At 51.5% G+C, this 24,989-nt stretch overlaps 1 protein-coding gene across 1 annotated transcript in view; it reads left to right on the forward strand.

Annotated features, from left to right (window-relative positions):
• The window catches only part of LOC128979871 (multiple C2 and transmembrane domain-containing protein 1-like), a 111,311-nt gene that overhangs the window by 56,016 nt on the left and 30,306 nt on the right, over window positions 1–24,989 (forward strand). The window contains exon 8 of the mRNA XM_054398289.1: window positions 8,117–8,247. Coding sequence (XP_054254264.1) covers window positions 8,117–8,247 — 131 coding nt within the window. The remainder of the gene's footprint in view (window positions 1–8,116; window positions 8,248–24,989) is intronic.

The following is a 24,989-nucleotide window of genomic DNA, read 5'->3' on the forward strand; positions in this document are numbered from 1 at the left end:
TTGTTTTGTTTAGTTCTGGTTTGTTTTGTTTTCGGTTTGGTTTGTTTTTTTTCGGGGCTTGCATGACTGTTTGAAAAGAATCATAGAATTACTTGCATTGGAAAAAAAGACCTCTAAGATCACTGAGTCCAACCATCAGCCTAAGATCACTGTGGCAGGTCGTGTCCCATTGTGGTGGGTTGGAAAATTCCCCCCCAAACATTAAATTTGCCAGACCAGCTCAGCTGGAAGCAAATGTAAGCTGTATTTACAACCAAAAGTGCAATCTACAGTGGAGTGCAATCAACAGGTACAAAATACACAATATTTACAATTAATAAACAGCACAAGGACCACCCCAGGCCAAACAGCAGGGGAAGCTAATAGCTTCTCCCTCCCTGCCCCGCCTTACCTCCTTGTACACAAAAGGGACAAGAGAAAGGACAGAGAAGTATTTTATTAGACCTAGCCAAAACAATGCAGCCAAGGTCAAGCAGAAGCAAGTTAGTATCTTCCAGCCTGAAGAAGTGAGAAGAGAGATTTTTTTTTTGTACAACTAGTTTAAGTCCCTTCTCTCTCCAATGGAATTGTTTAGAACTTACCATAAAAGAATCACAGAATGTGAGGAGCTGGAAGGAACCTCCAAACCTCACCCAGCCCAACCCCTCTGCCAGAGCAGGAGCACCCAGAGCAGATCACACAGGAACACATCCAGAAGGGTCTTGAATATCTCCACAGAGGGAGACTCTACAACCCCCCTGGGCAGCCTGTTCCAGGGATCTGTCACCCTCACAGGGAAAAAATTCTTCCTTCTGTTTCCATGGAACTTCCTTTGCCTCAGCTCCCACCACTGCCCCTTGTGCTGTCCTTGGGCATCACCCAGCAGAGCCTGGCTCCAGCCTCTGGGCACTCCCCCTGCACAGCTTTAGCAACAGCAATGAGGTCACCTCTCAGGCTCCTCCTCTCCAAGCTACAGAGCCCTCAGCTCCCTCAGGCTCTCCTCATGAGGAAGATGTTCCACTGCCTTCAGCATCTTTGTATCTCTGTGCTGGACTCTCTCAAGCAGTTCCCTGAGGTCCTTCTTGAACTGAGGGTTCCAGAACTGGACACAATATTCCAGATGTGGCCTCAGCAGGGCAGAGTAGAGGGGGAGGAGAACCTCTCTCAAAGATGATGGAGAGTGGTCTGGCAGTGACCTTCCTTTTTTGCACCCAGTAGTGATTTATTTACATTTTGTGTTCAAGATCTGTGGAAAATTTTTAAAGGCATAGCCCAAAACAACCACACCTGAGCTGCATCCAGAAGTCTCCAAAGCATGGTTAGGAGGAAGCCAAGCATGACTGAAGAGACCCTATCCACTGAGCACTGGAATAGACTGCCCAGGGAGGCAGTGGAGTCTCCATCTCTGGAGACACTCAAAACCCACCTGTGCAACCTGCTCTATGTGAACCTGCTCTGGAGGGGAGGTTGCAATGGGTGATCTCCAGAGATCCCTTCCAACACCTCAGGAGCCAGCACTGCCTTCCTGCAGCCCAGCAGGCAGCTGTGTGCTGGGCTGCAGCCAGAGCAGTGTGGGCAGTAGGGCAGGAGAGGGGATTCTGCCCTGGACTCTGCTCAGCTCAGACCTCACCTCCAATCCTGCCTTCAGTTCTGCTGTCCCCAGCAGAAGAAGGACACAGAGCTGCTGGAGAGAGGCCAGAGGAGGCCACAAAGATGATCCAAGGGCTGGAGCAGCTCTGCTGTGAGGACAGGCTGAGGGAGCTGGGGGGTGCAGCCTGGAGAGGAGAAGGCTCTGGGAAGACCTCAGAGCTGCCTGCCAGTCTCACAGCATATCAGAGGCTGGAAGAGAGCTCCAGAGCTCGTCAGGTCCAGCCCCCTGCCAGAGCAGGATCACTCAGGGTAGTCTGCACAGGAATGCATCCAGGTGGCCTTTGAAAGGCTCCAGAGAAGGAGACTCCACAACCCCCTGGGCAGCCTGCTCCAGGGCTCTGTCACCCTCACTCTCAAGAAGTTTCTCCTCATGTTTGTCCTGGTTTGGGGCCAGACAGATCCTCTCTTGCCCCGAAAGGGACAAAGGAATGACCCTCATACAAACGGATTGGAGAGTGATGGAAAGTTTAAATGAAAAAGCAATTGGTGAAGCTACAGAAAACTACAAAGCATAGTGGCAAAGAACATCCTAAAGCATACAGAGCCCCTTACATAATTCCCACAAGCTTCCCAATTTTTCCCTCCTCCCACCTGAGGGTATACCCAAACCCCCCAGGGCTCTTTCTTCCCCCTCCCACTGCTAGGCTAGTCTCAGGCTGGCCAGGTCTGAGACTGCTGCCCCCCACTCCTTTCTCCTCCTGGCATTAGGCCTAGACAGGCTGAAGAGGCCTGAGATACTCCCCCACCGTTACCTGATAGGGAGCATCTCCCACGGGAGCAGAGAGGGAAGAAAGAGGCAGAGAAGGACTTTGCAGATGGATTGATGGAGGGCAGGATTTCTGGGTAGAAATATGCTGATTCCTGTGTCCACCTGATTGGGTGGACACTTGGGACACTGGAGGTGAAGCTTATGTGTCAGTAACAAGGGACACCCAGCCTGAACTGCCACAATGTTGAACTGAAATCTTCTCTATTCAACTTTGAACCCATTGTTCCTTGGCTTATCACTGTGCACCACCCAGCAGAGCCTGGCCCCCTCCCCTTGACACCCACCCCTCAGCTATTGATAGACATTGATCAGATCCCTCTCAGCCTTCTCTTCTCCACACTAAACAGCCCCAGGGCTCTCAGTCTCTCTTCACAGGGGAGATGCTCAAGTCCCCAAGTCATCCTCCTGGCTCTACCTTGGACTCTCTCCAGCAGGTCTCTGTCTCTCTGGAACTGGGGAGCCCAGAACTGGACACAGGATTGCAGGGGTGGTCTGAGCAGGGCAGAGTAGAGAGGCAGAAGAACTTCCCTAGCCCTGCTGGACACCTTTCTTGCTGCACCCCAGGATCCCATTGGATCTCTCACAAGAGCACATTGCTGTTCCAGTACCTGAAGGGATCCTGCAGAGAGGCTGCAGAGGAACTTTTCCTGAGGGTGTCTGGAGACAGGACAAGGGAGAATGGTTTGAAACTGAGGCAGAGCAGGGTTAGACTGGAGCTTAGGAAGAAGTTCTTCAGTAGGAGGGTGGTGAGACTCTGCAATACGCTGCCCAGGGAGGCTATGGATGCCTTCTCCCTGGGGGCCAGGTTGGATAAGGTTTTGAGCACCTTGAGGGGTGTCCCTTGGCATGGTGGGGAGGTTGGAGGAGGTGATCTCTGAGGTCCCTTCCCACATGAGCTGTGCTGTGATTCTGTGTCCTCAAGTTTCATGTCCAAACAGCTTTTCAACAACTCCAGGGATGATGAGTGATGATGAAGATCTGTGATTGTATTAATTACCTGTGAGAACATCTGGAGTTTTGGTTAGATGTTCCCATTTCATTTCATTTAAAATAAAAATACTAGTAGCTGGGGAAGAGTGTGGCACTGAAGAATGCAGGGTGAGAGGGAGGCACACTTCATAGTCCATACAGCCTTGGTTGGCTTTTGTTTTCCTGTTATGGGTCACCCATGGCAGGGAAGAGAAGTAGGCTGAGGAGCTCAGGCTGTTCAGCCTGGAGAAGAGAAGGCTCCAGGGAGACCTTAGAACAGCCTTGCAGTACCTGAAGGGGCTACAGGAGAGCTGGGGAAGGACTTTGCACAAGGACTTGTAGCACTAGGACAAGAGAGAATGGTTTGAAACTAGAGCAGGGTAGATTTAGATTGGACATTAGGAAGAAGTTCTTTACTATGAGGGTGGTAGAACAGGTTGCCTAGGGAGGCAGTGGAGGCTCCATCCCTGGAGACATTCAGGGTCAGGCTTGATGGGGCTTGACTGCAGGGGGGTTGAAGTGGATGACCTCTAGAGATCTCTTCCAACCCAGACCAGTCTATGATTCTGAGAAGTTGATACCACTTCTGTGCCTTTATGTATTGATGCCAGTTGCCTCTTGGATCCTCTCCATGGTCATATCCAAAAACCATGTCATGTTCTCACTTCCCTCAATGTCTCCTTAAGAGAAAAATTAATTACAAAATTGTAGAGAGGATTGATCAGGTCAAAAGTTATTATGAATTACAGAACCAGAGAACTGTTTTAGACTGTAAAGGGCTGCTAACATCATCAAGTCCAAGCATCCACAACATGGGTAAAGAACTGGCTGGATGGCTGCACCCAAAGAGTGGCTGTCAATGGCTCCATGTCCCAGTGCAGGCCAGGGACAAGCAGAGTCCCTCAGGGACCAGTCCTGGGGCCAGGCATGTTCCACATCTTTGTTGGTGCCATGGACAGAGGCATTGAGTGCACCCTCAGCAGGTTTGCTGATGACACCAAGCTGTGTGGTGCAGCAGACAGCTGGAGGGAAGGGATCCATCCAGAGGGACCTGGACAGGCTGGAGGGAAGGGATCCATCCAGAGGGACCTGGACAGGCTGGAGGGAAGGGATCCATCCAGAGGCACCTGGACAGGCTGGAGGGAAGGGATCCATCCAGAGGCACCTGGACAGGCTGGAGGGAAGGGATCCATCCAGAGGCACCTGGACAGGCTGGAGGGAAGGGATCCATCCAGAGGCACCTGGACAGGCTGGAGGGAAGGGATCCATCCAGAGGCACCTGGACAGGCTGGAGGGAAGGGATCCATCCAGAGGGTCCTGGACAGGCTGGAGGGAAGGGATCCATGCAGAGGCACCTGGACAGGCTGGAGAGCTGGGCACAAGCCAACCTCAGGAGGTTCAACAAGACCAAGGGCAAGGTCCTGCAGCTGGGTGGAGGCAATGCCAAGCACAAATCCAGGCTGGGCAGGGACTGGCTGGAGAGCAGCCCTGAGGAGAGGGACTTGGGGGTGCTGGGGGAGGAGAAGCTCACCAGGAGCTGTCAATGTGCACTTGCAGCCCAGAAAGCCAAGCAGAGCCTGGGCTGCATCAGGAGAAGTGTGGCCAGCAGGTCAAGGGAGGTGATTCTCCCTCTCTGCTCAGCTCTGGTCAGACCCCACCTGGAGTACTGCATCCAGTTCTGGAGCCTCTGTTACAAGAGGGATCTGGACATGCTGGAAGGTGTCCAGAGAAGGGCCACCAGGATGAGCAGAGGGCTGGAGCTGCTCTGCTATGAGGACAGACTGAGAGAGTTGGGGCTGTTCAGTCTGGAGAAGAGAAGGCTCTGAGGTGACCTTCTGGTGGCCTTCCAGGATCTGAAGGGGGCTCCAAGAAAGCTGGGGAGGGACTTTTTAGGCTCCCAGGGAGTGACAGGACTGGGGGGAATGGAACAAAGCTGGAAGTGGGGAGATTCAGGCTGGATGTGAGGAAGAAGTTCTTCCCCATGAGAGTGCTGAGAGCCTGGAATGGGTTGTGCAGGGAGGTGGTTGAGGCCCCATCCCTGGAGGTGTTTGCAGCCAGGCTGGATGAGGCTCTGGCCAGCCTGATCTGGTGTGAGGTGTCCCTGGCCATTGCAGGGGGGTTGGAACTGGATGAGCCTTGAGGTCCCTTCCAACCCTGACTGATTCTATGATTCTATGATTAACCCAACACTTATCAAGTCCACTGCTAAACCATGTTCTCTACATGGCTTTCAAATGCTTCCAGGGATGCTTTCCTGCTATTTTTTTGTGTTTCCCCAGTTCATGTTGGTTTGAAAATTGCTGTTTGTGCTGGGAAGGCTGCTGGTGCACGTGACCCTCCTCTCACAGGCTGTGCAGCCCATGTGGTATTCACAGCCAAAGGGGAAAGCAAGGAAGAATCCTAGAATGGCTCAGGTGGGAAGGGACCTCAGAAATCATCTCCTCTACCCTCCCCCCTATGCCCAGGGACACTTCTCATCTAGACTCAGCTGCTCAACGCCTCATCCAACCTGGCCCCCAGGGAGAAGGCATCCACAGCTGCCCTGGGCAACCTGCTCCAGGGTCTCACCACCCTCATGCTGAAGAACCTCTTCCTCTTATTCAGTCTAAACCTCACAAGCCTGCAGATGCTATGTTTGCAGAGTCCCACTGTAGGACCTCTTCATCTGAAATTAGAAGAAATCAAATTTCATGCCTTTGTGAATTAAAAAGAATTTTCTTTACCCTTTTTTCTGTCTTTTCATCCTCTGTGATTTTTAGGGTTTTTTTGTTCACCCCATTATTTCACGCCAGTGGAACTGGTCGATGTAGAAACCAGTGACTGCTTCACAGGGGAGGCAGCAGACAGTTTCCTTTCTTGCTCAGGACAGATGTGACTACTGTGACTACTGCAAAACCTGCAAGCTTTCTGTTCTGCAGAGAGTGGTCAGAAGTACAGGGACTGAAATCCATTGAAGTCACTTCTTTTGTCAGAAGTGGCTGGACTGGAAATGATGGAGAAAGCTGCTTTCATCTGAGTTGCAGAGGAAAGGATGTAAAACACGGTTTTTGAAAAGAAAAAGAGGCATTAATCCATGAAAAGTAAACCACAGAATCATCTTCCTCCCAGCAGTACTGCAGCTGGGAAGAGCAGGACATGGTAGAATTGTTTAAGTACTGAGTCACCATCCACTTGTCATTGCAGGTGCTTTGTTTCCATAGGATCACAGAGTTGTCAGGGTTGGAAGGGACCTCAAGGCTCATCCAGTTCCAACCCCCCTGCCATGGGCAGGGACACCTCACACCACAGCAGGTTGCTCACAGCCACATCCAGCCTGGCTGCAAACACCTCCAGGGATGAGGCTTCCACCACCTCCCTGGGCAACCTCTGCCAGTCTCTCACCACCCTCATGGGAAAGAGTTTCTTCATAACATCCAATCTGAATCTCCCCACTTCTAGTTTTGCTCCATCCCCCCCAGTCCTATCACTCCTTGACACCCTCAAAAGTCCCTCCCCAGCTTTCTTGGAGCCTCCTTCAGATCCTGGAAGGCCACAAGAAGGTCTCCTCCAAGCCTTCTCCTCTCCAGCCTGCACAACCCCAACTCTCTCAGGCTGTCTCCAGAGCAGAGCAGCTCCAGTCCTCTGCTCCTCCTGGTGGCCCTTCTCTGGACACCTTCCAGCACCTCCAGACCCTTCCTGGAACAGAGGCTCCAGAACTGGACACAGTGCTCCAGGTGTGGTCTCAGCAGAGCTGAGCAGAAGGGCAGAATCCCCTCCCTGGCCCTGCTGGCCACACTTCTCTTGCTGCAGCCCAGGCTCTGCTTGGCTCCCTGAGCTGTAAGTGCTCACTGCTGGCTCCTGTTGAGCTTCTCGTCCCCCAGCACTCCCAAGGCCTTTTCTTCAGGGCTGCTCTCCAGCCAGTCCCTGCCCAGCCTGTATCAGTGCTTGGGATTGCCCTGACCCAGCTGCAGGACCTTGCCCTTGGTCTTGTTGAACCTCATAAGGTTGTCATGGGCCCAGCTCTGAAGCCTGTGCAGGTCCCTCTGGATGGATCCCTTCCCTCCAGCCTGTGCAGGTCCCTCTGGATGGATCCCTTCCCTGCAGCCTGTCCAGGTCCCTCTGGATGGATCCCTTCCCTCCAGCCTGTCCAGGTGCCTCTGGATGGATCCCTTCCCTCCAGCCTGTCCAGGTGCCTCTGGATGGATCCCTTCCCTCCAGCCTGTCCAGGTCCCTCTGGATGGATCCCTTCCCTCCAGCCTGTCCAGGTGCCTCTGGATGGATCCCTTCCCTCCAGCCTGTCCAGGTGCCTCTGGATGGATCCCTTCCCTCCAGCTGTCTGCTGCACCACACAGCTTGGTGTCATCAGCAAACCTGCTGAGGGTGCGCTCAATGCCACTGTCCATGTAGCCAACAAAGATGTTTTCCTTCAGGCTCAGGCACATAGCTTTGCAGCTGACACCTACAGGAGGGCATAATTATTCTACAGGAAAAAAAAATAAATTAATGGATCCATTCCCAGGGTAAATCCTTTGTTCAGGAGGCTTTTGAAGGTGACAGGTTGCAGGGTTTTGGGGTTGGTGTTGTGTCAGAGAGGGGTGAGAGAATTGGCCATGTTAGTTCTTTGCTAACTACTACTTCTTAGCTCTTTGTCCCTAAGATGCTCAATGGCAAATACTTCCTGAACAGGACAGCAGGGATCAGGTTTGCCATGCAGGGAAGTGTGTGCCTTGCACCCCACAAGATGACTTTTCCCTTTTGCTCTCCTTTCAGATTGTGCCAAAAACTTTGAATCCCCAGTGGAGGGAGCAGTTTGACTTTCATCTCTACGAAGAATGTGGTGGAATTATTGATATCACCGTGTGGGACAAAGATGCTGGCAAAAGGGATGATTTTATTGGCAGGTTTGTGCAATTACAACCTCCTTGCTCCTCAGGGATGAGAGCAGATGATTAAAATGAACCTTGCCATTGAAGCTATTTCTTATGACCATTTGTTCTTGCTTCTTTTCTTTATTTTCTTTTTTTTTTTTTTCGAAGTAGAGAAGAATTTCTTTTTTTTTTTTTTTTTTCACAAGTACCACCACAGTTTGCTGCAATTCTTTCACTTGGGTGGTGTAAAAATCGTTTTTATTGTCCAGTAGGTGGCAGCTTTTACCAATTGATAGGTTTTCCAACCTAAAAAAAAAAAAAAAAAAAAATACCAGGTTTAGAGCAATAATCAAGATGCAGGAGGTTCCATGCAAGCAATGTCTGGCTTGCAAGAGAAATAACTCCAGTGACTTGCAATGGGCTCATGGGGCCAAAATGATGCTCTTTATTTTTTAATCCATTTGCTGAATGAAGTGAGAGTCTTCAAGGACTAAGACACAGCTTTGGGGGTGAAGGGATGAGCATCATTCACCCTGATTTATCTTCAGGGATTCATCTTTTGGTCTGCCTCAGAGATTCAAGGAGTAGATTTGTGTGGTTGTGCTCCATTTTACTGTGTAGGAAGAAGAAAGATGCTGTTTGTTTTTTTTTAACAGTGACATGAACTGTTTAGCTGATAGTGAGGGGGGGAAAAGCTGCCTTGTGCTTATAGGTGCTGTGAAGCAGGTGGTCTTTTAATCAGTGTCCATATAGTCACCACCCTCACCCTGCAGAGCTTCCTCCTGCTGTCCAACCTAAGCCTGCCCTGCTCCACCTCCAAACCACTGCCCCTGGGCCTATCCCCACAGCCCCTTCTGAGCAGTCCCTCCCCAGCCTGCCTGCAGCTGCCCTGCACAGATTGCACTGCAGCTCTCAGCTCTGCCTGCAGCCTTCTCTTCTGCAGGCTGCACAGCCCCAACTCTGCCAGCCTGGCCCCACAGCACAGCTTCTGCAGCCCTCTGGTCACCCCTGGGGACCTTCTCTGGACCCTCTCCAGCAGCTCCAACAGCTCCTGTGTTGGTGTCCCCACAGCCCTGCAGGGGAGGTCTCCCCAGAGCAGAGCAGAGGGGCAGGATCCTCTCTCTCCAGCTCTGCCCACACTGCTTTGGATGCAGCCCAGGCTGCCCTTGGCCTTCTGTGCTGCCAGCACCCATTGCTGGATCCCCAGCACCCCAAGTTGCTCTCTGCAGGGCTGCTCTCAGTCTCATCACCCCCAGTCTGGATTGATAGCAAGAATTGTCCTGCCCTTGGTGCAGGACCTTGCACTTTGTCTCACGAGTTTCTCCTCTGCCTGCCCAGGTCCCTCTGGATGGCTCCCATCCCATCCTTCAGTCTTATCAACCACACCACTCAGCTTGGTGTCATCTGCAGACTTGCTGAGGGTGCCTCATTCTCACTGATATATGAAGATACTGAACAGCACAGGTGCCACTACAGACCCCTGAGGGACACCACTCATCACCCATCTCCATCTGGACATGGAGCCATTGAGTACTATCCACTGATGTGTGGATTTGTTGGAATATTTGTTGTAGGTGCTTTCACTGGGATACTGATACTCCCTGACTATCAGGATTACCTTTTTTTTTTTTGATACTTAAAACTGAGAATGGAAATCCCACAGGCCAAGCCATGTGGATTGGTTATCAGTGTGGTTGTGTTTCTAGTGACCTTTCCCCTCCCCACACCTCTCATTTTGGCTTTCTTCCAATCAAATTAGATCAATCAGGTAATACCCTGTGTTTATTTCCTCCCATAAACTGTAGGAGCTCAGAATGCACCCTGAGTCTGTGGCAAACAAACAGCTTTAGTACTGACAGGAGCACTTCTCAGAAGTACACACAGTAGGACTTCATGTGATGAAAAATCCTGTGGATGGGCTGAGATCTTTACAGTTGAGGGGTTTGGGAGTTGTGGTTTTATCTTCCCCTTGGCTGCTTTCTCTTTGTGCAACTGAAGTAACAGAATCAAGAGGATGTGTGCAGGTCTGGAGCCCTCCCTCAGTATAGGAAGGGCCCTCAATTTAAGGAAGATGTTGAGTTGATCAAATGTGTCCAGAGAAGGGCAACAAGGCTGGGGAGGGGTCTGGAGCACAGCCCTGTGAGGAGAGGCTGAGGGAGCTGGGGGTGTTTAGCCTGCAGAAGAGGAGGCTCAGGGCAGACCTCATTGCTCTCTACAACTACCTGAAGGGAGGTTGTAGCCAGGTGGGGGTTGGGCTCTTCTCCCAGGCAAGCACCAGAACAAGAGGACACAGTCTCAAGCTGTGCAGAGGGAAGTTTAGGTTGATCTTACAAAGAAGTTCTTCCCAGAAAGAGAGATTGCCCTTGGGACGTGCTGCCCAGGGAGGTGGTGGGGTCGATGTCCCTGGGGGTGTTTAAGAAGAGCCTGGATGAGGCACTCAGTGCCATGGTTTGGTTAATTAGTAGGGTTGCGTGATCAATTGGACTTGATGAGCTTGGAGGTCTCTTCCAACCTGGCTGAATCTGTGATTCTGTGTGACATGGAGCAGATGGAGCAGATCCAGAGGAGAGACATGAAAATGATCAGGGGGTTGGAGCAGCTCTGCTGTGAGGACAGGCTGAGGGATCTGGGGGTGTTCAGCCTGGAGAAGAGGAGGCTCTGGGGAGACCTAACAGCAGCTGCCAGTACCTAAAGGAAACTACAGGAAGGATGGAGAGAGACTGTTTGCAAAGGCCTGCAGGGACAGGATGAATGACAATGGCTTCAAACCAGAGCAGGGCAGATCTAGATTGGATGTGAGGAACAAGTTCTGCAGCATGAGGGTGGTGGAAGACTGGAACAGGTTGCCTGGGGAGGTGGTTGAGGCCCCATTCCTGGAGATATTCAAGGTGGGGCTGGACAGGGCTGTGGGCAACCTGATATAGTGGACGATGTCCCTGCTGAGTGCACGGGGTTGGACTGGGTGACCTTTGGAGGTCCTTCCCAGCCTGGACCATTCTACGATTCTATAATCCCTCTTCAGTGTGTCCTTTCTGACACTTTCTCATTTCACCTTCTGTTGCTACCTTATCTCTGGGTAATGCAACCTGCAAACAAATTCCTCTCCATGAGGATTTCCAGGGGAAGCTTTGTCATTTGTGAAGCTCAGTCTGAATGCAGAAATAGGTCTTCACATTCCCCTTCCCTCACACCCTTTTCCAGTCACTGTGGATAAAAATCACCAGCAGCTGACACCTCCACTCTACACTGAGTTAATCCTTTCCAGGCTGCCTCTAAAAGCTGGAAATACTTTGGTACAGAATCTACAGGCATGCTCTGTGTGCATTTGTGTTACACTAAATGTGTATTAACTTTCTTTAAGCACAGCTGAGTTGTTCTCCATGACAGGCCTTGTAGATCTTGAGGCACACAGAGTAAGTTTAATATTTTAATTCCAGGTTAAAAAACCAACCAACCAAACAAAAAAAGCCCACACACAACAATGATAATGATGAAAATGAGGATGTGGGAAGGAAACAAAAGGCTTCTTGGTAGTGTTCTAGCAGTACTCAGTGGTGGAGAGTAATCCCTTTCATCTTACTGTGATCTTCCTGCTGATTAAACAATCACAGAATCACACAAAGGTAGGGGTGGAAAGGGACCTCTGGAGATAACCTACCTAGGGCAGGTCACACAGGAACACATCCAGCTGGGTTTTGGATGACTCCAGAGGTGGAGACTCCACCACCTCTCTGGGCAGCCTGGTCTAGGGCTGCACCACCTTTAAATTAAAGAAGTTCCTACTCAGGTTCAGATGGGACTTCTCATGTTCCACTTTGTGCCCCTCACCCCTTGTCCTGTCTCTGGGCACCACTGAACAAAGCCTGCTCCCATCCTCCTGACACCCAATCTTGAAGTATTGATCAGCATTGATGAGCTTTCCCTCAGGCTGTTCTTCTCCAGACTAAACAGCCCCAATTCTCTCAGTCTGTCCCCATCAGAGATGGTTCCAGGTCCTCAGCATCTTTGCAGCCCTTTGCTGTGCCCTTTCCTTCTTGAACTGGAGAGCCCTGAGCTGCAGCCAGGACTCCAGATGTGGCCTCACCAAAGCAGAGGGGGAGTAGAACCTCCCTTGCCCTGCTGCCCACACTCTTCTTGATGCACACCATTGTCCTTCATGGCCAAAAGGACAGGTTGCTGGCTCATGGTCATCCTGTTGTCCACCAGCACTGCCAGGTCCTTTTCCCCAGAAGTGCCTTCCAGTAGTGTGCAAGCAGCAGCTGATACATCATATGAGCATGTTTTTATTAACTATGAATGAAAAGAACTATTTCTTGAAGATGTCCTCTCTGCCAAAGCATGGTTAGGAAGAAGCCATCCACTGAGTGCTGAGGCACTGGAATAGGCTGCCCAGGAAGGCAATGGAGTCTCCATCTCTGGAGACACTCAAAACCCACCTGTGCAACCTGCTCTATGTGAACCTGCTCTGGAGGGGAGGTTGCAATGGATGACCTCCAGAGATCCCTTCCAACTCCGCAGGAGCCAGCAGTGCCCTCCTGCAGCCCAGCAGGCAGCTGTGTGCTGGGCTGCAGCCAGAGCAGTGTGGGCAGAGGGCAGGAGAGGGGATTCTGCCCCTGGACTCTGCTCAGCTCAGACCTCACCTCCAATCCTGCCTCCAGTTCTGCTGTCCCCAGCACAAGAAGGACACAGAGCTGCTGGAGAGAGGCCAGAGGAGGCCACAAAGATGATCCAAGGGCTGGAGCAGCTCTGCTGTGAGCACAGGCTGAGGGAGCTGGGGGTGTGCAGCCTGGAGAAGAGAAGGCTCTGGGGGGACCTTAGAGCTGCCTGCCAGGATATGAAGGGATCCTGCAGGAAGGCTGCAGAGGAACTTTTCCTGAGGGTGTCTGGAGACAGGAGAAGGGGGAATGGTTTGGATCTGAGGCAGAGCAGGGTTAGACTGGTGCTGAGGAAGAAGTTCTGCAGTGTGAGGCTGCTGAGACTCTGGCACAGGCTGCCCAGGGAGGCTGTGGCTGCCTCCTGCCTGGGGGTGTTCAAGATCAGCCTGGATGAGCCCTTGAGCAGCTGAGAGGTGTCCCTGGGCATTTCAGGGGAGGTTGGAGGAGATGATCTCTGAGGTCCCTTCTGAACCTGAGCCATGCTGTGATTTAATACTCACTTGTTCCTGCTGCAAGTTAATCACCCCTGCATGGAGCCAGTGCACTCCGGTGACTGCAAACACAGACAGCAGCTAAGTTTATGCAGGCAGCACCACAGACCAAAATGCAGGGGAAATGATCTTAATCTTCATGTAATTATTTAACTTCCTCATCATCTGCCTTCTTGAAGGTGATCCTGGCTGCCACCTCTACCTCAATCAGCTAATAAATCCTGATGGTTGTTGCACCTTTATGCAGAGCACTAATCTGAACAAATTGGCTGCTGACAGAGGCAATAAATTGCCAAGAATGAGTGCTGTCAGAGAAGCAAGTTGTTTCTGTGAACACACACACAGGATAAGTAAATCCCATGCCAGGCAGGTTTTTTTTTATTCAGCTGAAGTGATTTCCAATCCAGGAGGGCAGGATTTATGGCATTATTTTATTGGTATTGAAAAAAAAAAACCAGAGTGTGTGTTTATCTTTAAACTGACACTGAACTTCACTCCTGTTTTGTGCCAGGATATCACTGCTGACTTCATCTCTGCCTGGGTTTTTTTGTCAGTATTTATGCACTCTATCATCCTTCCCCCCCCCCAATCTGATGGGAAGTAGGAGTGCAAGAACCTTGTGTGTGGTACATGCATTAAAGAGAGGTGTTAATTTTGTCTGTAGCAAAGTGGATCTTCCACCTCGGCATGAGGAGGAACTTCTGCACTGGGAGGCTGCCAGAGCCCTGGAGCAGGCTGCCCAGAGAGGTTGTGGAGTCTCCTTCTCTGGAGCCTTTCCAGCCCCATCTGGAAGTGTTCCTGTGGGACTTGTGCTGGATTCTATGGTCCTGTTCTGGCAGAGGATTGGACTGGAAGATCTCCAGAGGTCCCTTCAAACCCCTGACATCCTCTGATCCTGTGATCCTGTCATAGTCTCCCTGAATGTTGTCATGAGCATCCAGATGAACTTTTGTGACCATGTGGATGGGCACACACCAAATAACCATGGAATCATTCAGGTTGGAAAAGACCCTTGAGAGCATCAGGTCTGACCATTAACCCTCCTCTACCAAGTTCACCTCTAATGGATGTGAGGAAATAGAATCCCAGAATCCCAGCATGGTAGGAGTTACAAGGGACCTGTCCAAACCCTTGTCAGGGCAGGTTCACCCAGAGCAAGTTGCACAGGATTTCATCCAGGTGGGTTTGGAATGTCTCCAGAGATGGAGATCCACCACAATGCTGGGCAGCCTGCTCCAGGGCTCCAGCTCACTTAAATTTAAGAAGTTCCTCCTCACATTTAGATGAAACTCCCCAAGTTCTAGTTTCTGCCCCTTCCCTCTTGTCCTGTTGCTTGTGACTCCACTTTTGAACTATTTCTAAGCATTTATGGGATCCCCCCCTTAAGTCTTCTCCAGACTAAAAAGCCCTAAGTCCCTCAGCTTATTTTAAGAGAGATGTTCCAGTCCCCTCAGCATCTTTGTAGCCCTTTGCTGTCCCCTCTCCAGCAAGCCCCTGTCCTTCTTGAACTGGGGAGCCCAGAACTGGACCCAGATGTGACCTCCCCAGGGCAGAGCAGAGGGGGATGCAAACCTCCCTTGACCTGCTGGCCACACTCTTCTTGATGCAGCCCAGGATGCCATTGGCCTTCTTGACCATGAGGGCACATTGCTGGCTCATGGTGAGCTTCTGTCCAGCAGGACTTTTCCCAGCAGGTCTCCTCTCACCTGTGCTGTTCCATGGGGTTGTTCCTCCCCAGCTTCAGGACCCTACACTTGGCTGTGTTGAACTTCATGAGGTTCCTCTCACCCAGCTCTCCACCTGTCCAGGTGACACTGGATGGCAGCACAGCCTGAGGGCTGCCAGCCACTCCTCCCAGTTTGGTGTCATCAGCAAACTGCCTGAGGGTCTGCTCTGTGCCCTCACCCAGGTCATGGATGAATACATTGGGCAGGGCTGGACTTGGCAATGACCCCTAGGGAACACCACTGGTTACAGACCTCCAACTAGGTGGACTCTGACCACAACCCTTCAGCAGAAAAACCTCCAAAAACAGTTAAACTAATGAAAATTGAGTATTTAGTTCTTCAGCACCTAATCTGCTGTGGCATGTCTGGTTTTTGTTTATTTTTTTTTCATAGTTAACATATAACAAATGCAAGCAATAGATTGATAGAATGGTTTAGGTTAGAAGCAACCTTCAAGATCATTTAGTCCCATGGGCAGGGACACCTCCTGCTAGATCAGGTTGCTCCATGCCCCATCCAGCCTGGCTTTGAACACTTCCAGGATTGGAGCCTTCACTGCTTCCCCTCCTGGGGAAGAATTTCCTCCTCATGTTTGATCTCCATCCAGATTCTGCCAGTTTGAAGCTGTTACCTCTCATCCTGTCACTCCACACCTTTGTCAAAAGTCCCTCTCCAGCTTTTCTGTAGCTTGGAAGGCTGTTGTACGGTCTCCCTGGAGCCTTCTCCTCTCCAGGCTGCACAGCCCCAACCCTGCCAGCCTGGCCTCCCAGCAGAGGGCTTCCAGCCCTCCCAGCATTGCTGTGGCCTCCTCTGGCCCTGCTCCAGCAGCTCCCTGCCTGTGCTGAGCACTCCAGAGCTGCCCCAGCACTGCAGGGGAGGTCTCAGCAGAGCACAGCAGAGGGGCAGAATCCCCTCCCTGCCCCTGCTGCCCACACTGCTGGGGCTCAGCCCAGGGCAGGGTTGGCTCTGGGCTGGCAGAGCTCAGTGCTGGCTCCTCTCCAGCTCTGCACCCCCAAGTCCTTGTCCTCAGGGCTGCTCTCCATCCATTTTCTGCCCAGCCTGGATTTGTGCTTGGGGTTACCCCAACCCAAGAGGAGGACCTTGCCCTGTGCCTTGTTGAGCCTCATGAGGTTCACACAGGCCAACCTCTCCATGCTGCCCAGGTCCCTCTGGGTGATGTCCCTTCCCTTCAGCACGTTGACCACACCACGCAGCTTGCTGGTGTGGTCAGGCTTTGATCCCACTGTCCATGTCACCAATACTCTGTCAATCTCTTTATCAATGATCTGGGAGAGGGTGTTGAAGCTCCCTCAGAAAGTGCAGAGGACACCAAACTGGGTGGCAGTGTTGGTCTGCTGGAGGGTAGGGAGGCTCTGCAGAGGGACCTGGGCAGGCTGCATCCATGGCTGAGGCCAATGGGTTGAGGTTGAACATGGACAAGGGCTGCGTCCTGCCCTTGAGGCACAACAACCCCAGGAAGGCTGCAGGCTGGGGGCAGAGGGGCTGGGAAGTGTCCATCAGGAAAGGCCCTGGGGGTGCTGGGTGTCAGCAGCTGGAGCTGAGGCAGCAGTGGGCAGGGGGGCAAGAAGGGCAGCAGCAGCCTGGGCTGGAGCAGCAATGGTGTGGGCAGCAGGAGCAGGGCAGGGATTGTGCCCCTGGGCTGGGCACTGCTGAGGCTGCAGCTTGAGTGCTGGGCTCAGCTCTGGGCCCTCAGTGGCAGCAGGAGCCTGAGGGGCTGGAGAGGGTCCAGAGAAGGGCAAGAAAGGTGGGGAAGGGTCTGGAGAAGAGGGCTGGGTAGGGAGAAGCAGCTGAGGGAGCTGGGGGGGTTGGTGTGGAGAAGAGGAGGCTGAGGGAGGCCTCATTGCTCTCTGCAGCTCCCTGAGAGGAGGCTGCAGCCAGCTGGGGCTTGGGCTCTGCTCCCTAGTTTCAGGTGATAGAAGGAGAGGAAATTGCCTGAAATTGTGCCAGAGAAAGTTTAGGTTGGACATTAAAAGAAACTTCTTCACTGAAAGGGGTCTCAAAGCTTGAAACAGGCTAGCCAGGAAGGTGGTTGAATTCCCATCCTTGGATGTGTTTCAGAGACTTGGTGCTGAGGAATAGGGTTTAGCATTAGGCTTAGTGGAGTTAGAGCAAAGTTGAACTGATGATCTTGAAGGTCTTTTCCAACCAAAATGATTCTGTGTGTCTGTGGTTCTAGGAGTAAGTGTGGAAGTCCATCTTAATGTCAAAATCAATGAATCTTGGCCTGTTCTCCATGTGGCAAAACTCTCTGGAGAACAAAATGTGTTCCTCTGGGAAGCATGAGTATCTTTGACTATCCTGGTCTTGCAAATACCTCTTTTCACCTGAGGCTGTGATAATTTCTGCATGTTGAAGTAACTTTGGAGAGATGGATGTTGTTCTTAAGGTCAGGACACATGTATCCACGTGGTGCACTTTGGGTTTGTGTGGATTACTCAGCAGCAGCTCTGTGCAAGCCCACAGCCAGCAGCCCAGGTGTGGGATGGTTTGTTGGTCACACAGTGCAGCTGAAGGTAAATTATGGCAGATGCAGCTCTCTGTGCAAAGTGAAGGTGTTGCTCCAGAACACTGCAATATAAAACTGCTGCTGGCAGGCCTGCCCTTGACAAACCCTGAGCTGTGCTGAGCTCCCTCAGCAAGTTCTGATGATACAAATCTGGGGGGGTTGGCTGACACCCCTCAGGCTGTGCTGCATCCAACGTGACCTGGACAGGCTGAGAGCTGGCTGCAGGCAAACCTCATGGAGTTTAATAAGGACAAGGGCAGGGTCCTGCATCTGGGGAGGAAGAACAGCAGGCACCAGGACAGGTTAGAGGCTGCCCTGCTGGAGAGCAGCTCCACAGAGAAAGACCTTGGAGTGCTGGTGGACAGCAAGTTCTGCATGGCACAACAATGTGCTCTGGTGGCCAAGAGAGCCAAGGGGAGCCTGGGGTGCAGCAAGAAAGGTGTCCAGCAGGGCTAGGGAAGTTCTTCTCCCTCTCTGCTCTGCCCTGCTCAGACCACCCCTGCAATCCTGTGTCCAGTTTGGGGCTCCCCAGTTCCAGAGAGACAGAGACCTGCTGGAGAGAGTCCAAGGCAGAGCCAGGAGGATGATTTGGGGACTTGAGCATCTCCCCTGGGAAGAGAGACTGAGAGCCCTGGGGCTGTTTAGTGTGGAGAAGAGAAGGCTGAGAGGGATCTGATCAATGTCTATCAATAGCTGAGGGGTGGGTGTCAAGGGGAGGGGGCCAGGCTCTGCTGGGTGGTGCACAGTGATAAGCCAAGGAACAATGGGTTCAAAGTTGAACAGAGAAGATTTCAGCTCACCATGAGGAGAAACTTCTTGACAGTGAGGGTGACAGAGCCCTGGAGCAGGCTGCCCAGGGGGGTTGTGGAGTCTCCTTCTCTGGAGCCTTTCCAACCCCACCTGGATGCATTCCTGTGCAGACTACCCTCAGTGATCCTGCTCTGGCAGGGGGCTGGGCCTGATGATCTCTGGAGGTCCCTTCCAACTTCTGATACACTGTGAGACTGTGACACTTCTGTCAAAGGTGTAAATACTGCATCTCCAAACCTGCCCTTCAGGTTTTCCACACCTTATTTATTGCTATCTTTACACATTTTGATTTCATTTATGAATGCTAGGGAAAGCTCCCTGCTGGAAAGCACCCCCTTCCCCCTCCCAAAAAAGAAGAAAAAAATTATGTTTTGGTTTTCACATCTTCAGTACCTTTCTCTCACACCAGATATTTTATTATTTACAACTCTTACTGGCAGTTCTTCTCTTCATGTGATGTTGCCACACTGGTGAGATTCCACAAAGCATTTTGAAATGTTGAGTGCTGCACATGGGCTGCATTGTTGTGTGTGGATTCCTCTGCTGACCCTTGTGTCTCCCACACATGGAAGTGTGCTCCACTGCATGAAGAAAGCAATCTCCTTGGCACTAGGAGTTGTTGGAAACTTGCTGTCTTCACAGGACAGGGGACCTGGGGACAGGCTGGGAGAGTTGGGGCTGTTCAGCCTGGGGAAGAGAAGGTTCCAGGGAGACCTTAGAGCAGCCTTGCAGTACCTGAAGGGGATACACAAGAGCTGGGGAGAGACTTTGGACAAGGGCTGGGAGTGCCAGGGGCAATGGCTTTGAGCTGGGAGAGGGCAGATTGAGAGTGGAGATTGAATCATAGAATGGTCCAGGCCAGAAGGGACTTCCAAAGCTCATGCAGTCCATCCCCCTGCACTCACCAGGGACATCCCCAACTAGATCAGGCTGCCCAGAGCCCTGTCCAGCCTCACCTTGAATATCTCCAGGGATGGAGCCTTAAGCACCCCCCTGGGCAACCTGTTCCAGTGTTTCACCATCCTTGTAGTGAAGAACTTCTTCCTCATATCCAATCTGAATCTGCTCTTCTCCAGCTTAAATGAGGGAGAAATTCTTGACAGTGAGGGTGGTGAGACTCTACTTGCCTAGGGAGGCTGTCGATACTCTCTCCCTGGAGATGGCCTTGACCAAACTGGTCTGAAGGAAGGTGTCCGTCTCTCCACCACAGTCTTTGTGTGGGGCTCTGTTGTTTTAATTAGAATGATAGAATCAGTCAGGGTTGGAAGGGACCACAAGGCTCATTCAGTTCCAACCCCCCTGCCATGGCCAGGGACACCTCACACCAGATCAGGCTGGCCAGAGCCTCATCCAGCCTGGCCTTAAACACCTCCAGGGATGGGGCCCCAACCACCTCCCTGCACAACCCATTCCAGGCTCTCACCACTCTCATGGGGAAGAACTTCTTCCTCACATCCAGCCTGAATCTCCCCACTTCCAGCTTTATTCCATTCCCCCAGTCCTGTCACTCCCTGAGAGCCTAAAAAGTCCCTCCCCAGCTTTCTTGGAGCCCCCTTCAGATGCTGGAAGGCCACAAGAAGGTCACCTCAGAGCCTTCTCTTCTCCAGACTGAACAGCCCCAACTCTCTCAGTCTGTCCTCATAGCAGAGCAGCTCCAGCCCTCTGCTCATCCTGGTGGCCCTTCTCTGGACACCTTCCAGCACTTCCAGATCCCTCTTGTAACAGAGGCTCCAGAACTGGATGCAGTACTCCAGGTGGGGTCTGACCAGAGCTGAGCAGAGAGGGAGAATCACCTCCCTTGACCTGCTGGCCACACTTCTCCTGATGCAGCCCAGGCTCTGCTTGGCTTTCTGGGCTGCAAGTGCACATTGACAGCTCCTGGTGAGCTTCTCCTCCACCAGCACCCCCAAGTCCCTCTCCTCAGGGCTGCTTTCCAGCCAGTCCCTGCCCAGCCTGGATTTGTGCTTGGCATTGCCTCCACCCAGCTGCAGGACCTTGCCCTTGGTCTTGTTGAACCTCCTGAGGTTGGCTTGTGCCCACCTCTCCAGCCTGTCCAGGTGCCTCCGGATGGCATCTCCCTCGTTGTCTTTGCACTTAAAAACACCGCACTCTGGCTCTCCCAAGAACTTCATGGCACTGCAGTCCTGATTCCCTGAGCCCTCTCCTTTCCCTGCCACTGCTTTGCAGCTTTTCCCCCTCTCCATTTGTTTCTTGGGCTTTTCCTGGAACATTGTACTCTGCTCATAAAGGAGATGGAGTCTCACAAATTGTAGCAGTTCATGCCTCGCTGCTTCTGATGTGTGTCCAGCTCAGTTCTAATTGCAGAAATCTCACAGTTTCCTCTCCTTGGCATCCTTTGGAGCAGCATAGACCTGGATCACAGTGCAGTTAAAAGGCTGTCTTCCTGAACAAGTCATGATGATAATTAAGTTGCCTGGGTTGTAGCCAAGTGGTGCTTTTCTGTCCCTATCACTTAGGATTGTGCCAATTCCTCTTTTATGCTTTATTTTGTCATGTGAGAAAATGATCTTGCTATCTGCTGTCTCTCCCTTGCCTGGCCACCTGGCTTTTAAGAGGCCTTCTGTGTCATGTAGCTACCTTTGTAATTCATTCATTAGCAAGGATATTTCACCAGGGTGCCAACGTGGTCTTACATTCCAGGTTCTGACAGAACTAGAGAGGGGAGGTGACTTTCACCTCTTAGACATGCTGATAATAAAATACTACATATAGTTCTGGCTTCCACACTTTAAAAAGGATGCAGGAGAATTTCACTGGATCAGAAAAGTTACCAAAAAAAAGTCATTTGAGGGCTGCAGGAGATGTGTTCCAAGGAGATGTATAGGGAGCTGAAGGTGTTTAGCATATCAAAAGGAAGATCAAGAAGAGATATGATTATGGTATATGAGTACCTTCACTAGAAGAAGACACAGAGCACTGAAGGCTTTTTTTTTCAACAGAGTAAAGAAAGGCATGAAAGGAACCCTAGGCCAGGAATATTCAAATTAAAAATAAATCAGGAATGCATTTCTAACGGTTTGGGCGATTAACAGAGTGAACAAGTGGTGGATTCTCCTTGGATCTTCAAATCTGCCTCCACAGGAGCTGGATCCTCTTCCTGCAGCCACTTCTCCAGCAGCTTCAGCCACTTTGTGTGGGGGTTTCTCCCTTCTCAGCTTCTGAGCCCTGGTAATCCAGATCCACCCAGTGCCTGACCATCCCACACTCACACCGTGGTGGAGGCTGGATGGAAGGGACCTCTGGAGACCACCCACTCCAACCCCCCTGCTCCAGCAGGGCATGCACAGCAGCTTGCCCAGGAGCCAGGGTGTGGGTTGGTGTCCCTCCAGAGAAGGAGCTTCCACAACCTCTCTGGGCAGCCTGCTCCAGGCCTCCAGCACCCTCACACCAAAGAGTTTTTTCCTCCTGTTCAAGTGGAACCTCCTGGGTTCCACTTTGTGCTCCTTGCCCCTTGTCCTGTCCCTGGGCGCCACTGAGCAGAGTCTGGTCCCAGCCTCTTGCCCCCCACAGCTCCTTTAGCTCTTGCTGAGCATTGCTCAGATCCCCTCTGGGGCTGCTCTTCTCCAGCCTTTGCTCCTCACAGACACGCTCCAGGTCCCCTCAGCATCTTTTGAGCCTCTCCAGCAGCTTTCTGTCTCTCTTGTACTGGGGAGCCCAGAACTGGACCCAGTACTCCAGCTGTGGTCTCAGCAGGGCAGAGTAGAGGAGGAGGAGAACCTCCCTCAACCTTCTGGCCACACTCTTCTTGATCCTCACCCCCCAGGAGACCTTTGGTTTCTCAGCCACAAGAGCACATTGCACATGGTGAACTTCTTGTCCCCCAGCACTCCCAGGTTGTTCTCCACAGAGCTGCTTTCCAGCAGGTGCCCCCTCACCTGGAGTGGTGCAGGAGGTTGTTCCTCTGCAAGTTCAGGACCCTACACTTGCCCTGGTTGAACTTCATCAGGTTCCTCTCAGCCCAACACTCTCTGTGTGCAGAGCTGATCGGGGGGGACATGCCTCCATGTCTCTTCCCAGGGGCTCAGCCAGCCATGGTCCTCATTCCTTTGTCCCTGGTACAACTTCTCATGTTGAAACCAGCATGGACTGAAGGGACAGTGGTGCAAAACTGCTCAGACAACCCTAAAAAATTGAAATTTCCCTGAAGTGTGATTTTTAGCTGTGCATGAAAATGTGTCTGTGGAGTTAATGGCTGTTTTTGCCATAATTCTTCAGGCTGACAAATAGAGAACTTGCTTCTTGTTGTTTTTTTTTTTCCCTCTCAGTAGCAGCATTGTAGATTGTAACTCCAAACTGAAAACCCTAATTGTCCAAAAATTGCTGTTACCTCCTTGCTTTCCAGTGTGACATCCACCAATCATATCCCAACTCAGTGCCTTCTCACAACAGCTGTCAATTTTTTGTTTGTTTGTTTTTCATGGTCCTCAATTTGAGAATTCAAGACCAAAACAGCCTAAAAAAGTCTAACCCTCCACAATGCTCATTCTGCACCACTTCCTGGGAACATTCAGGTTCACCTTCATCCTCAAAGCATCTTTGTTCTCCATGGAAACAGTTGTAGGTGACAAATGTCTTTCAAGAGGACATCTTCACTGATGTAAAAGTCAGCACTGCTGAAGCTTTAAAGTTTGGAATGCTGATGGATGCTCCCAGTGAAATGTAAAGGGACATTGTCAACTTGAACTTTCCCAGAGCTATTTATCTTTAGAGGTAATTTTGTTAACTTCAGTGCTTGGGAGGAAATCTAATCAAAAAAAGGCAAGTATTGTTGGTTCTCCCTGCTGATGTCTGTTAAAGTTATTCTGGGAGTAGGGTTAGAGCTTAGGTAACACCTCCACAAAACCAGGCTTGGTCCCCTGCAAAGATCTGGTTTAAAGAGGGTTTAAATTTCCTTTTGCAAGAGAAAATTTGGTGTGAGAGCAGAGTTGATTTTTTTTCCATTAAAAACTCAACTATTAATGGGAAAAAAAATAACAACTGCATTTTTTTTCTTACAGTAAATTGGGACATCTCCCTTTCTGACTGAAATGCATGTGCCACCCATGCTGAATGCCCCTTCAAGTCAGAGACATGTGAGCTGCATCTCCTGTGAGGAGAGGACCAGACAAATGGAAGGAGAAATGCATGCGGATTCTCTTCACCTGAATTTCCATGAAGCACAAGGGGGATGCTCCTTAATGGAGTCACCCTGTTTTTGTATCAGCTTATCAGAGGGCCCTTCAGGGGATGTTTTCCCTGTAATGTTGATAAGGCTTTCACTGGAAGGTTCCAGATCACTCACAGGATCACAGGATCAGAGGATGTTAGGGGTTGGAAGGGACCTCTGGAGATCCTCCAGTCCAAGCCCCCTGCCAGAGCAGGGCCATAGAATCCAGCACAGGTCCCACAGAAACACATCCAGATGGGGCTGGAAAGGCTCCAAAGAAGGAGACTCCACAACCTCTCTGGGCAGCCTGCTCCAGGGCTCTGGCAGCCTCCCAGTGCAGAAGTTCCTCCTCCTGGTGAGCTGCAACCTCCTGTGCTGCACTTGCCATCCCTTGCCCCTTGGCCTATGGCAGGCTGCAGCTGAGCAGAGCCTGTCCTCTCCCTCCTGCCCCCCAGCCCTCAGCTCTTGGCAGACATTGAGCAGATCCCTCTCAGCCTTCTCCTCTGCACACTGCACAGCCCCAGGGCTCTCAGCCTCTCCTCCCCAGGCAGGGCTCCAGGCCCTTCAGCATCCTTGGAGCCCTGCCTTGGCCTCTCTGCAGCAGATCCCTGTCCCTCCTGAGCTGGGGATGGAGCCCAGAGCTGGATGCAATCTTCCAGCTGTGGCCTGACCAGGGCAGAGCAGAGGGGGAGGAGAACCTCCCCTTTACATGACTGTAGGCAACAGGAAGCAGAGCTGTTGATGGAGATCTACCAAGCAGGCAACAGCACTGGTCCCACTTCAGAACCCTGAGGGACACCACTGGTCACCTGTGTCCCTCTGGGCATCAAGCCATTGCATATGGAATCACAGAATTGTCAGGGTTGGAAGGGACCTCAGGGTTAATCCAGTTCCAATCCCCCTGCCATGGGCAGGGACACTTGACACCACAGCAGGTTGCTCACAGCCACATCCAGCCTGGCTGCAAAAAACTCCGGGATGAGGCTTCCACCACCTCCCTGGGCAACCTGTGCCAGTCTCTCACCACCCTCATGGGGAAGAATTTCTTCCTAACTTCCAATCTGAATCTACCCACTTCCAGTTTTGCTCCATCCCCCCCAGTCCTATCTCTCCCTGACACCCTCAAAAGTCCCTCCCCAGTTTTCTTGTACTTCAGATCCTGGAAGGCCACAGACAGACACAAAACCTGTGCTGACCATCAGACTGCACCGACAGCAGTAGCTTTATTCTTTCCTTGCTGTTGGCAATTGAATTTCTCACTCCTCCTTATCATTCAAAATAAAAGGGTAAACATTAAGGTGAAAATGCTATTGACAGTTAAGAGATTTTTGCCATTCTGAAAGAACTGAACCTTGTTCCTGGATGAGCTTTGCCTCAGTTCCATTTTGACAGCTGCAC

This window comes from Indicator indicator, chromosome Z (assembly GCF_027791375.1).
Source record: "Indicator indicator isolate 239-I01 chromosome Z, UM_Iind_1.1, whole genome shotgun sequence".
NCBI lineage: Eukaryota > Metazoa > Chordata > Aves > Piciformes > Indicatoridae > Indicator > Indicator indicator.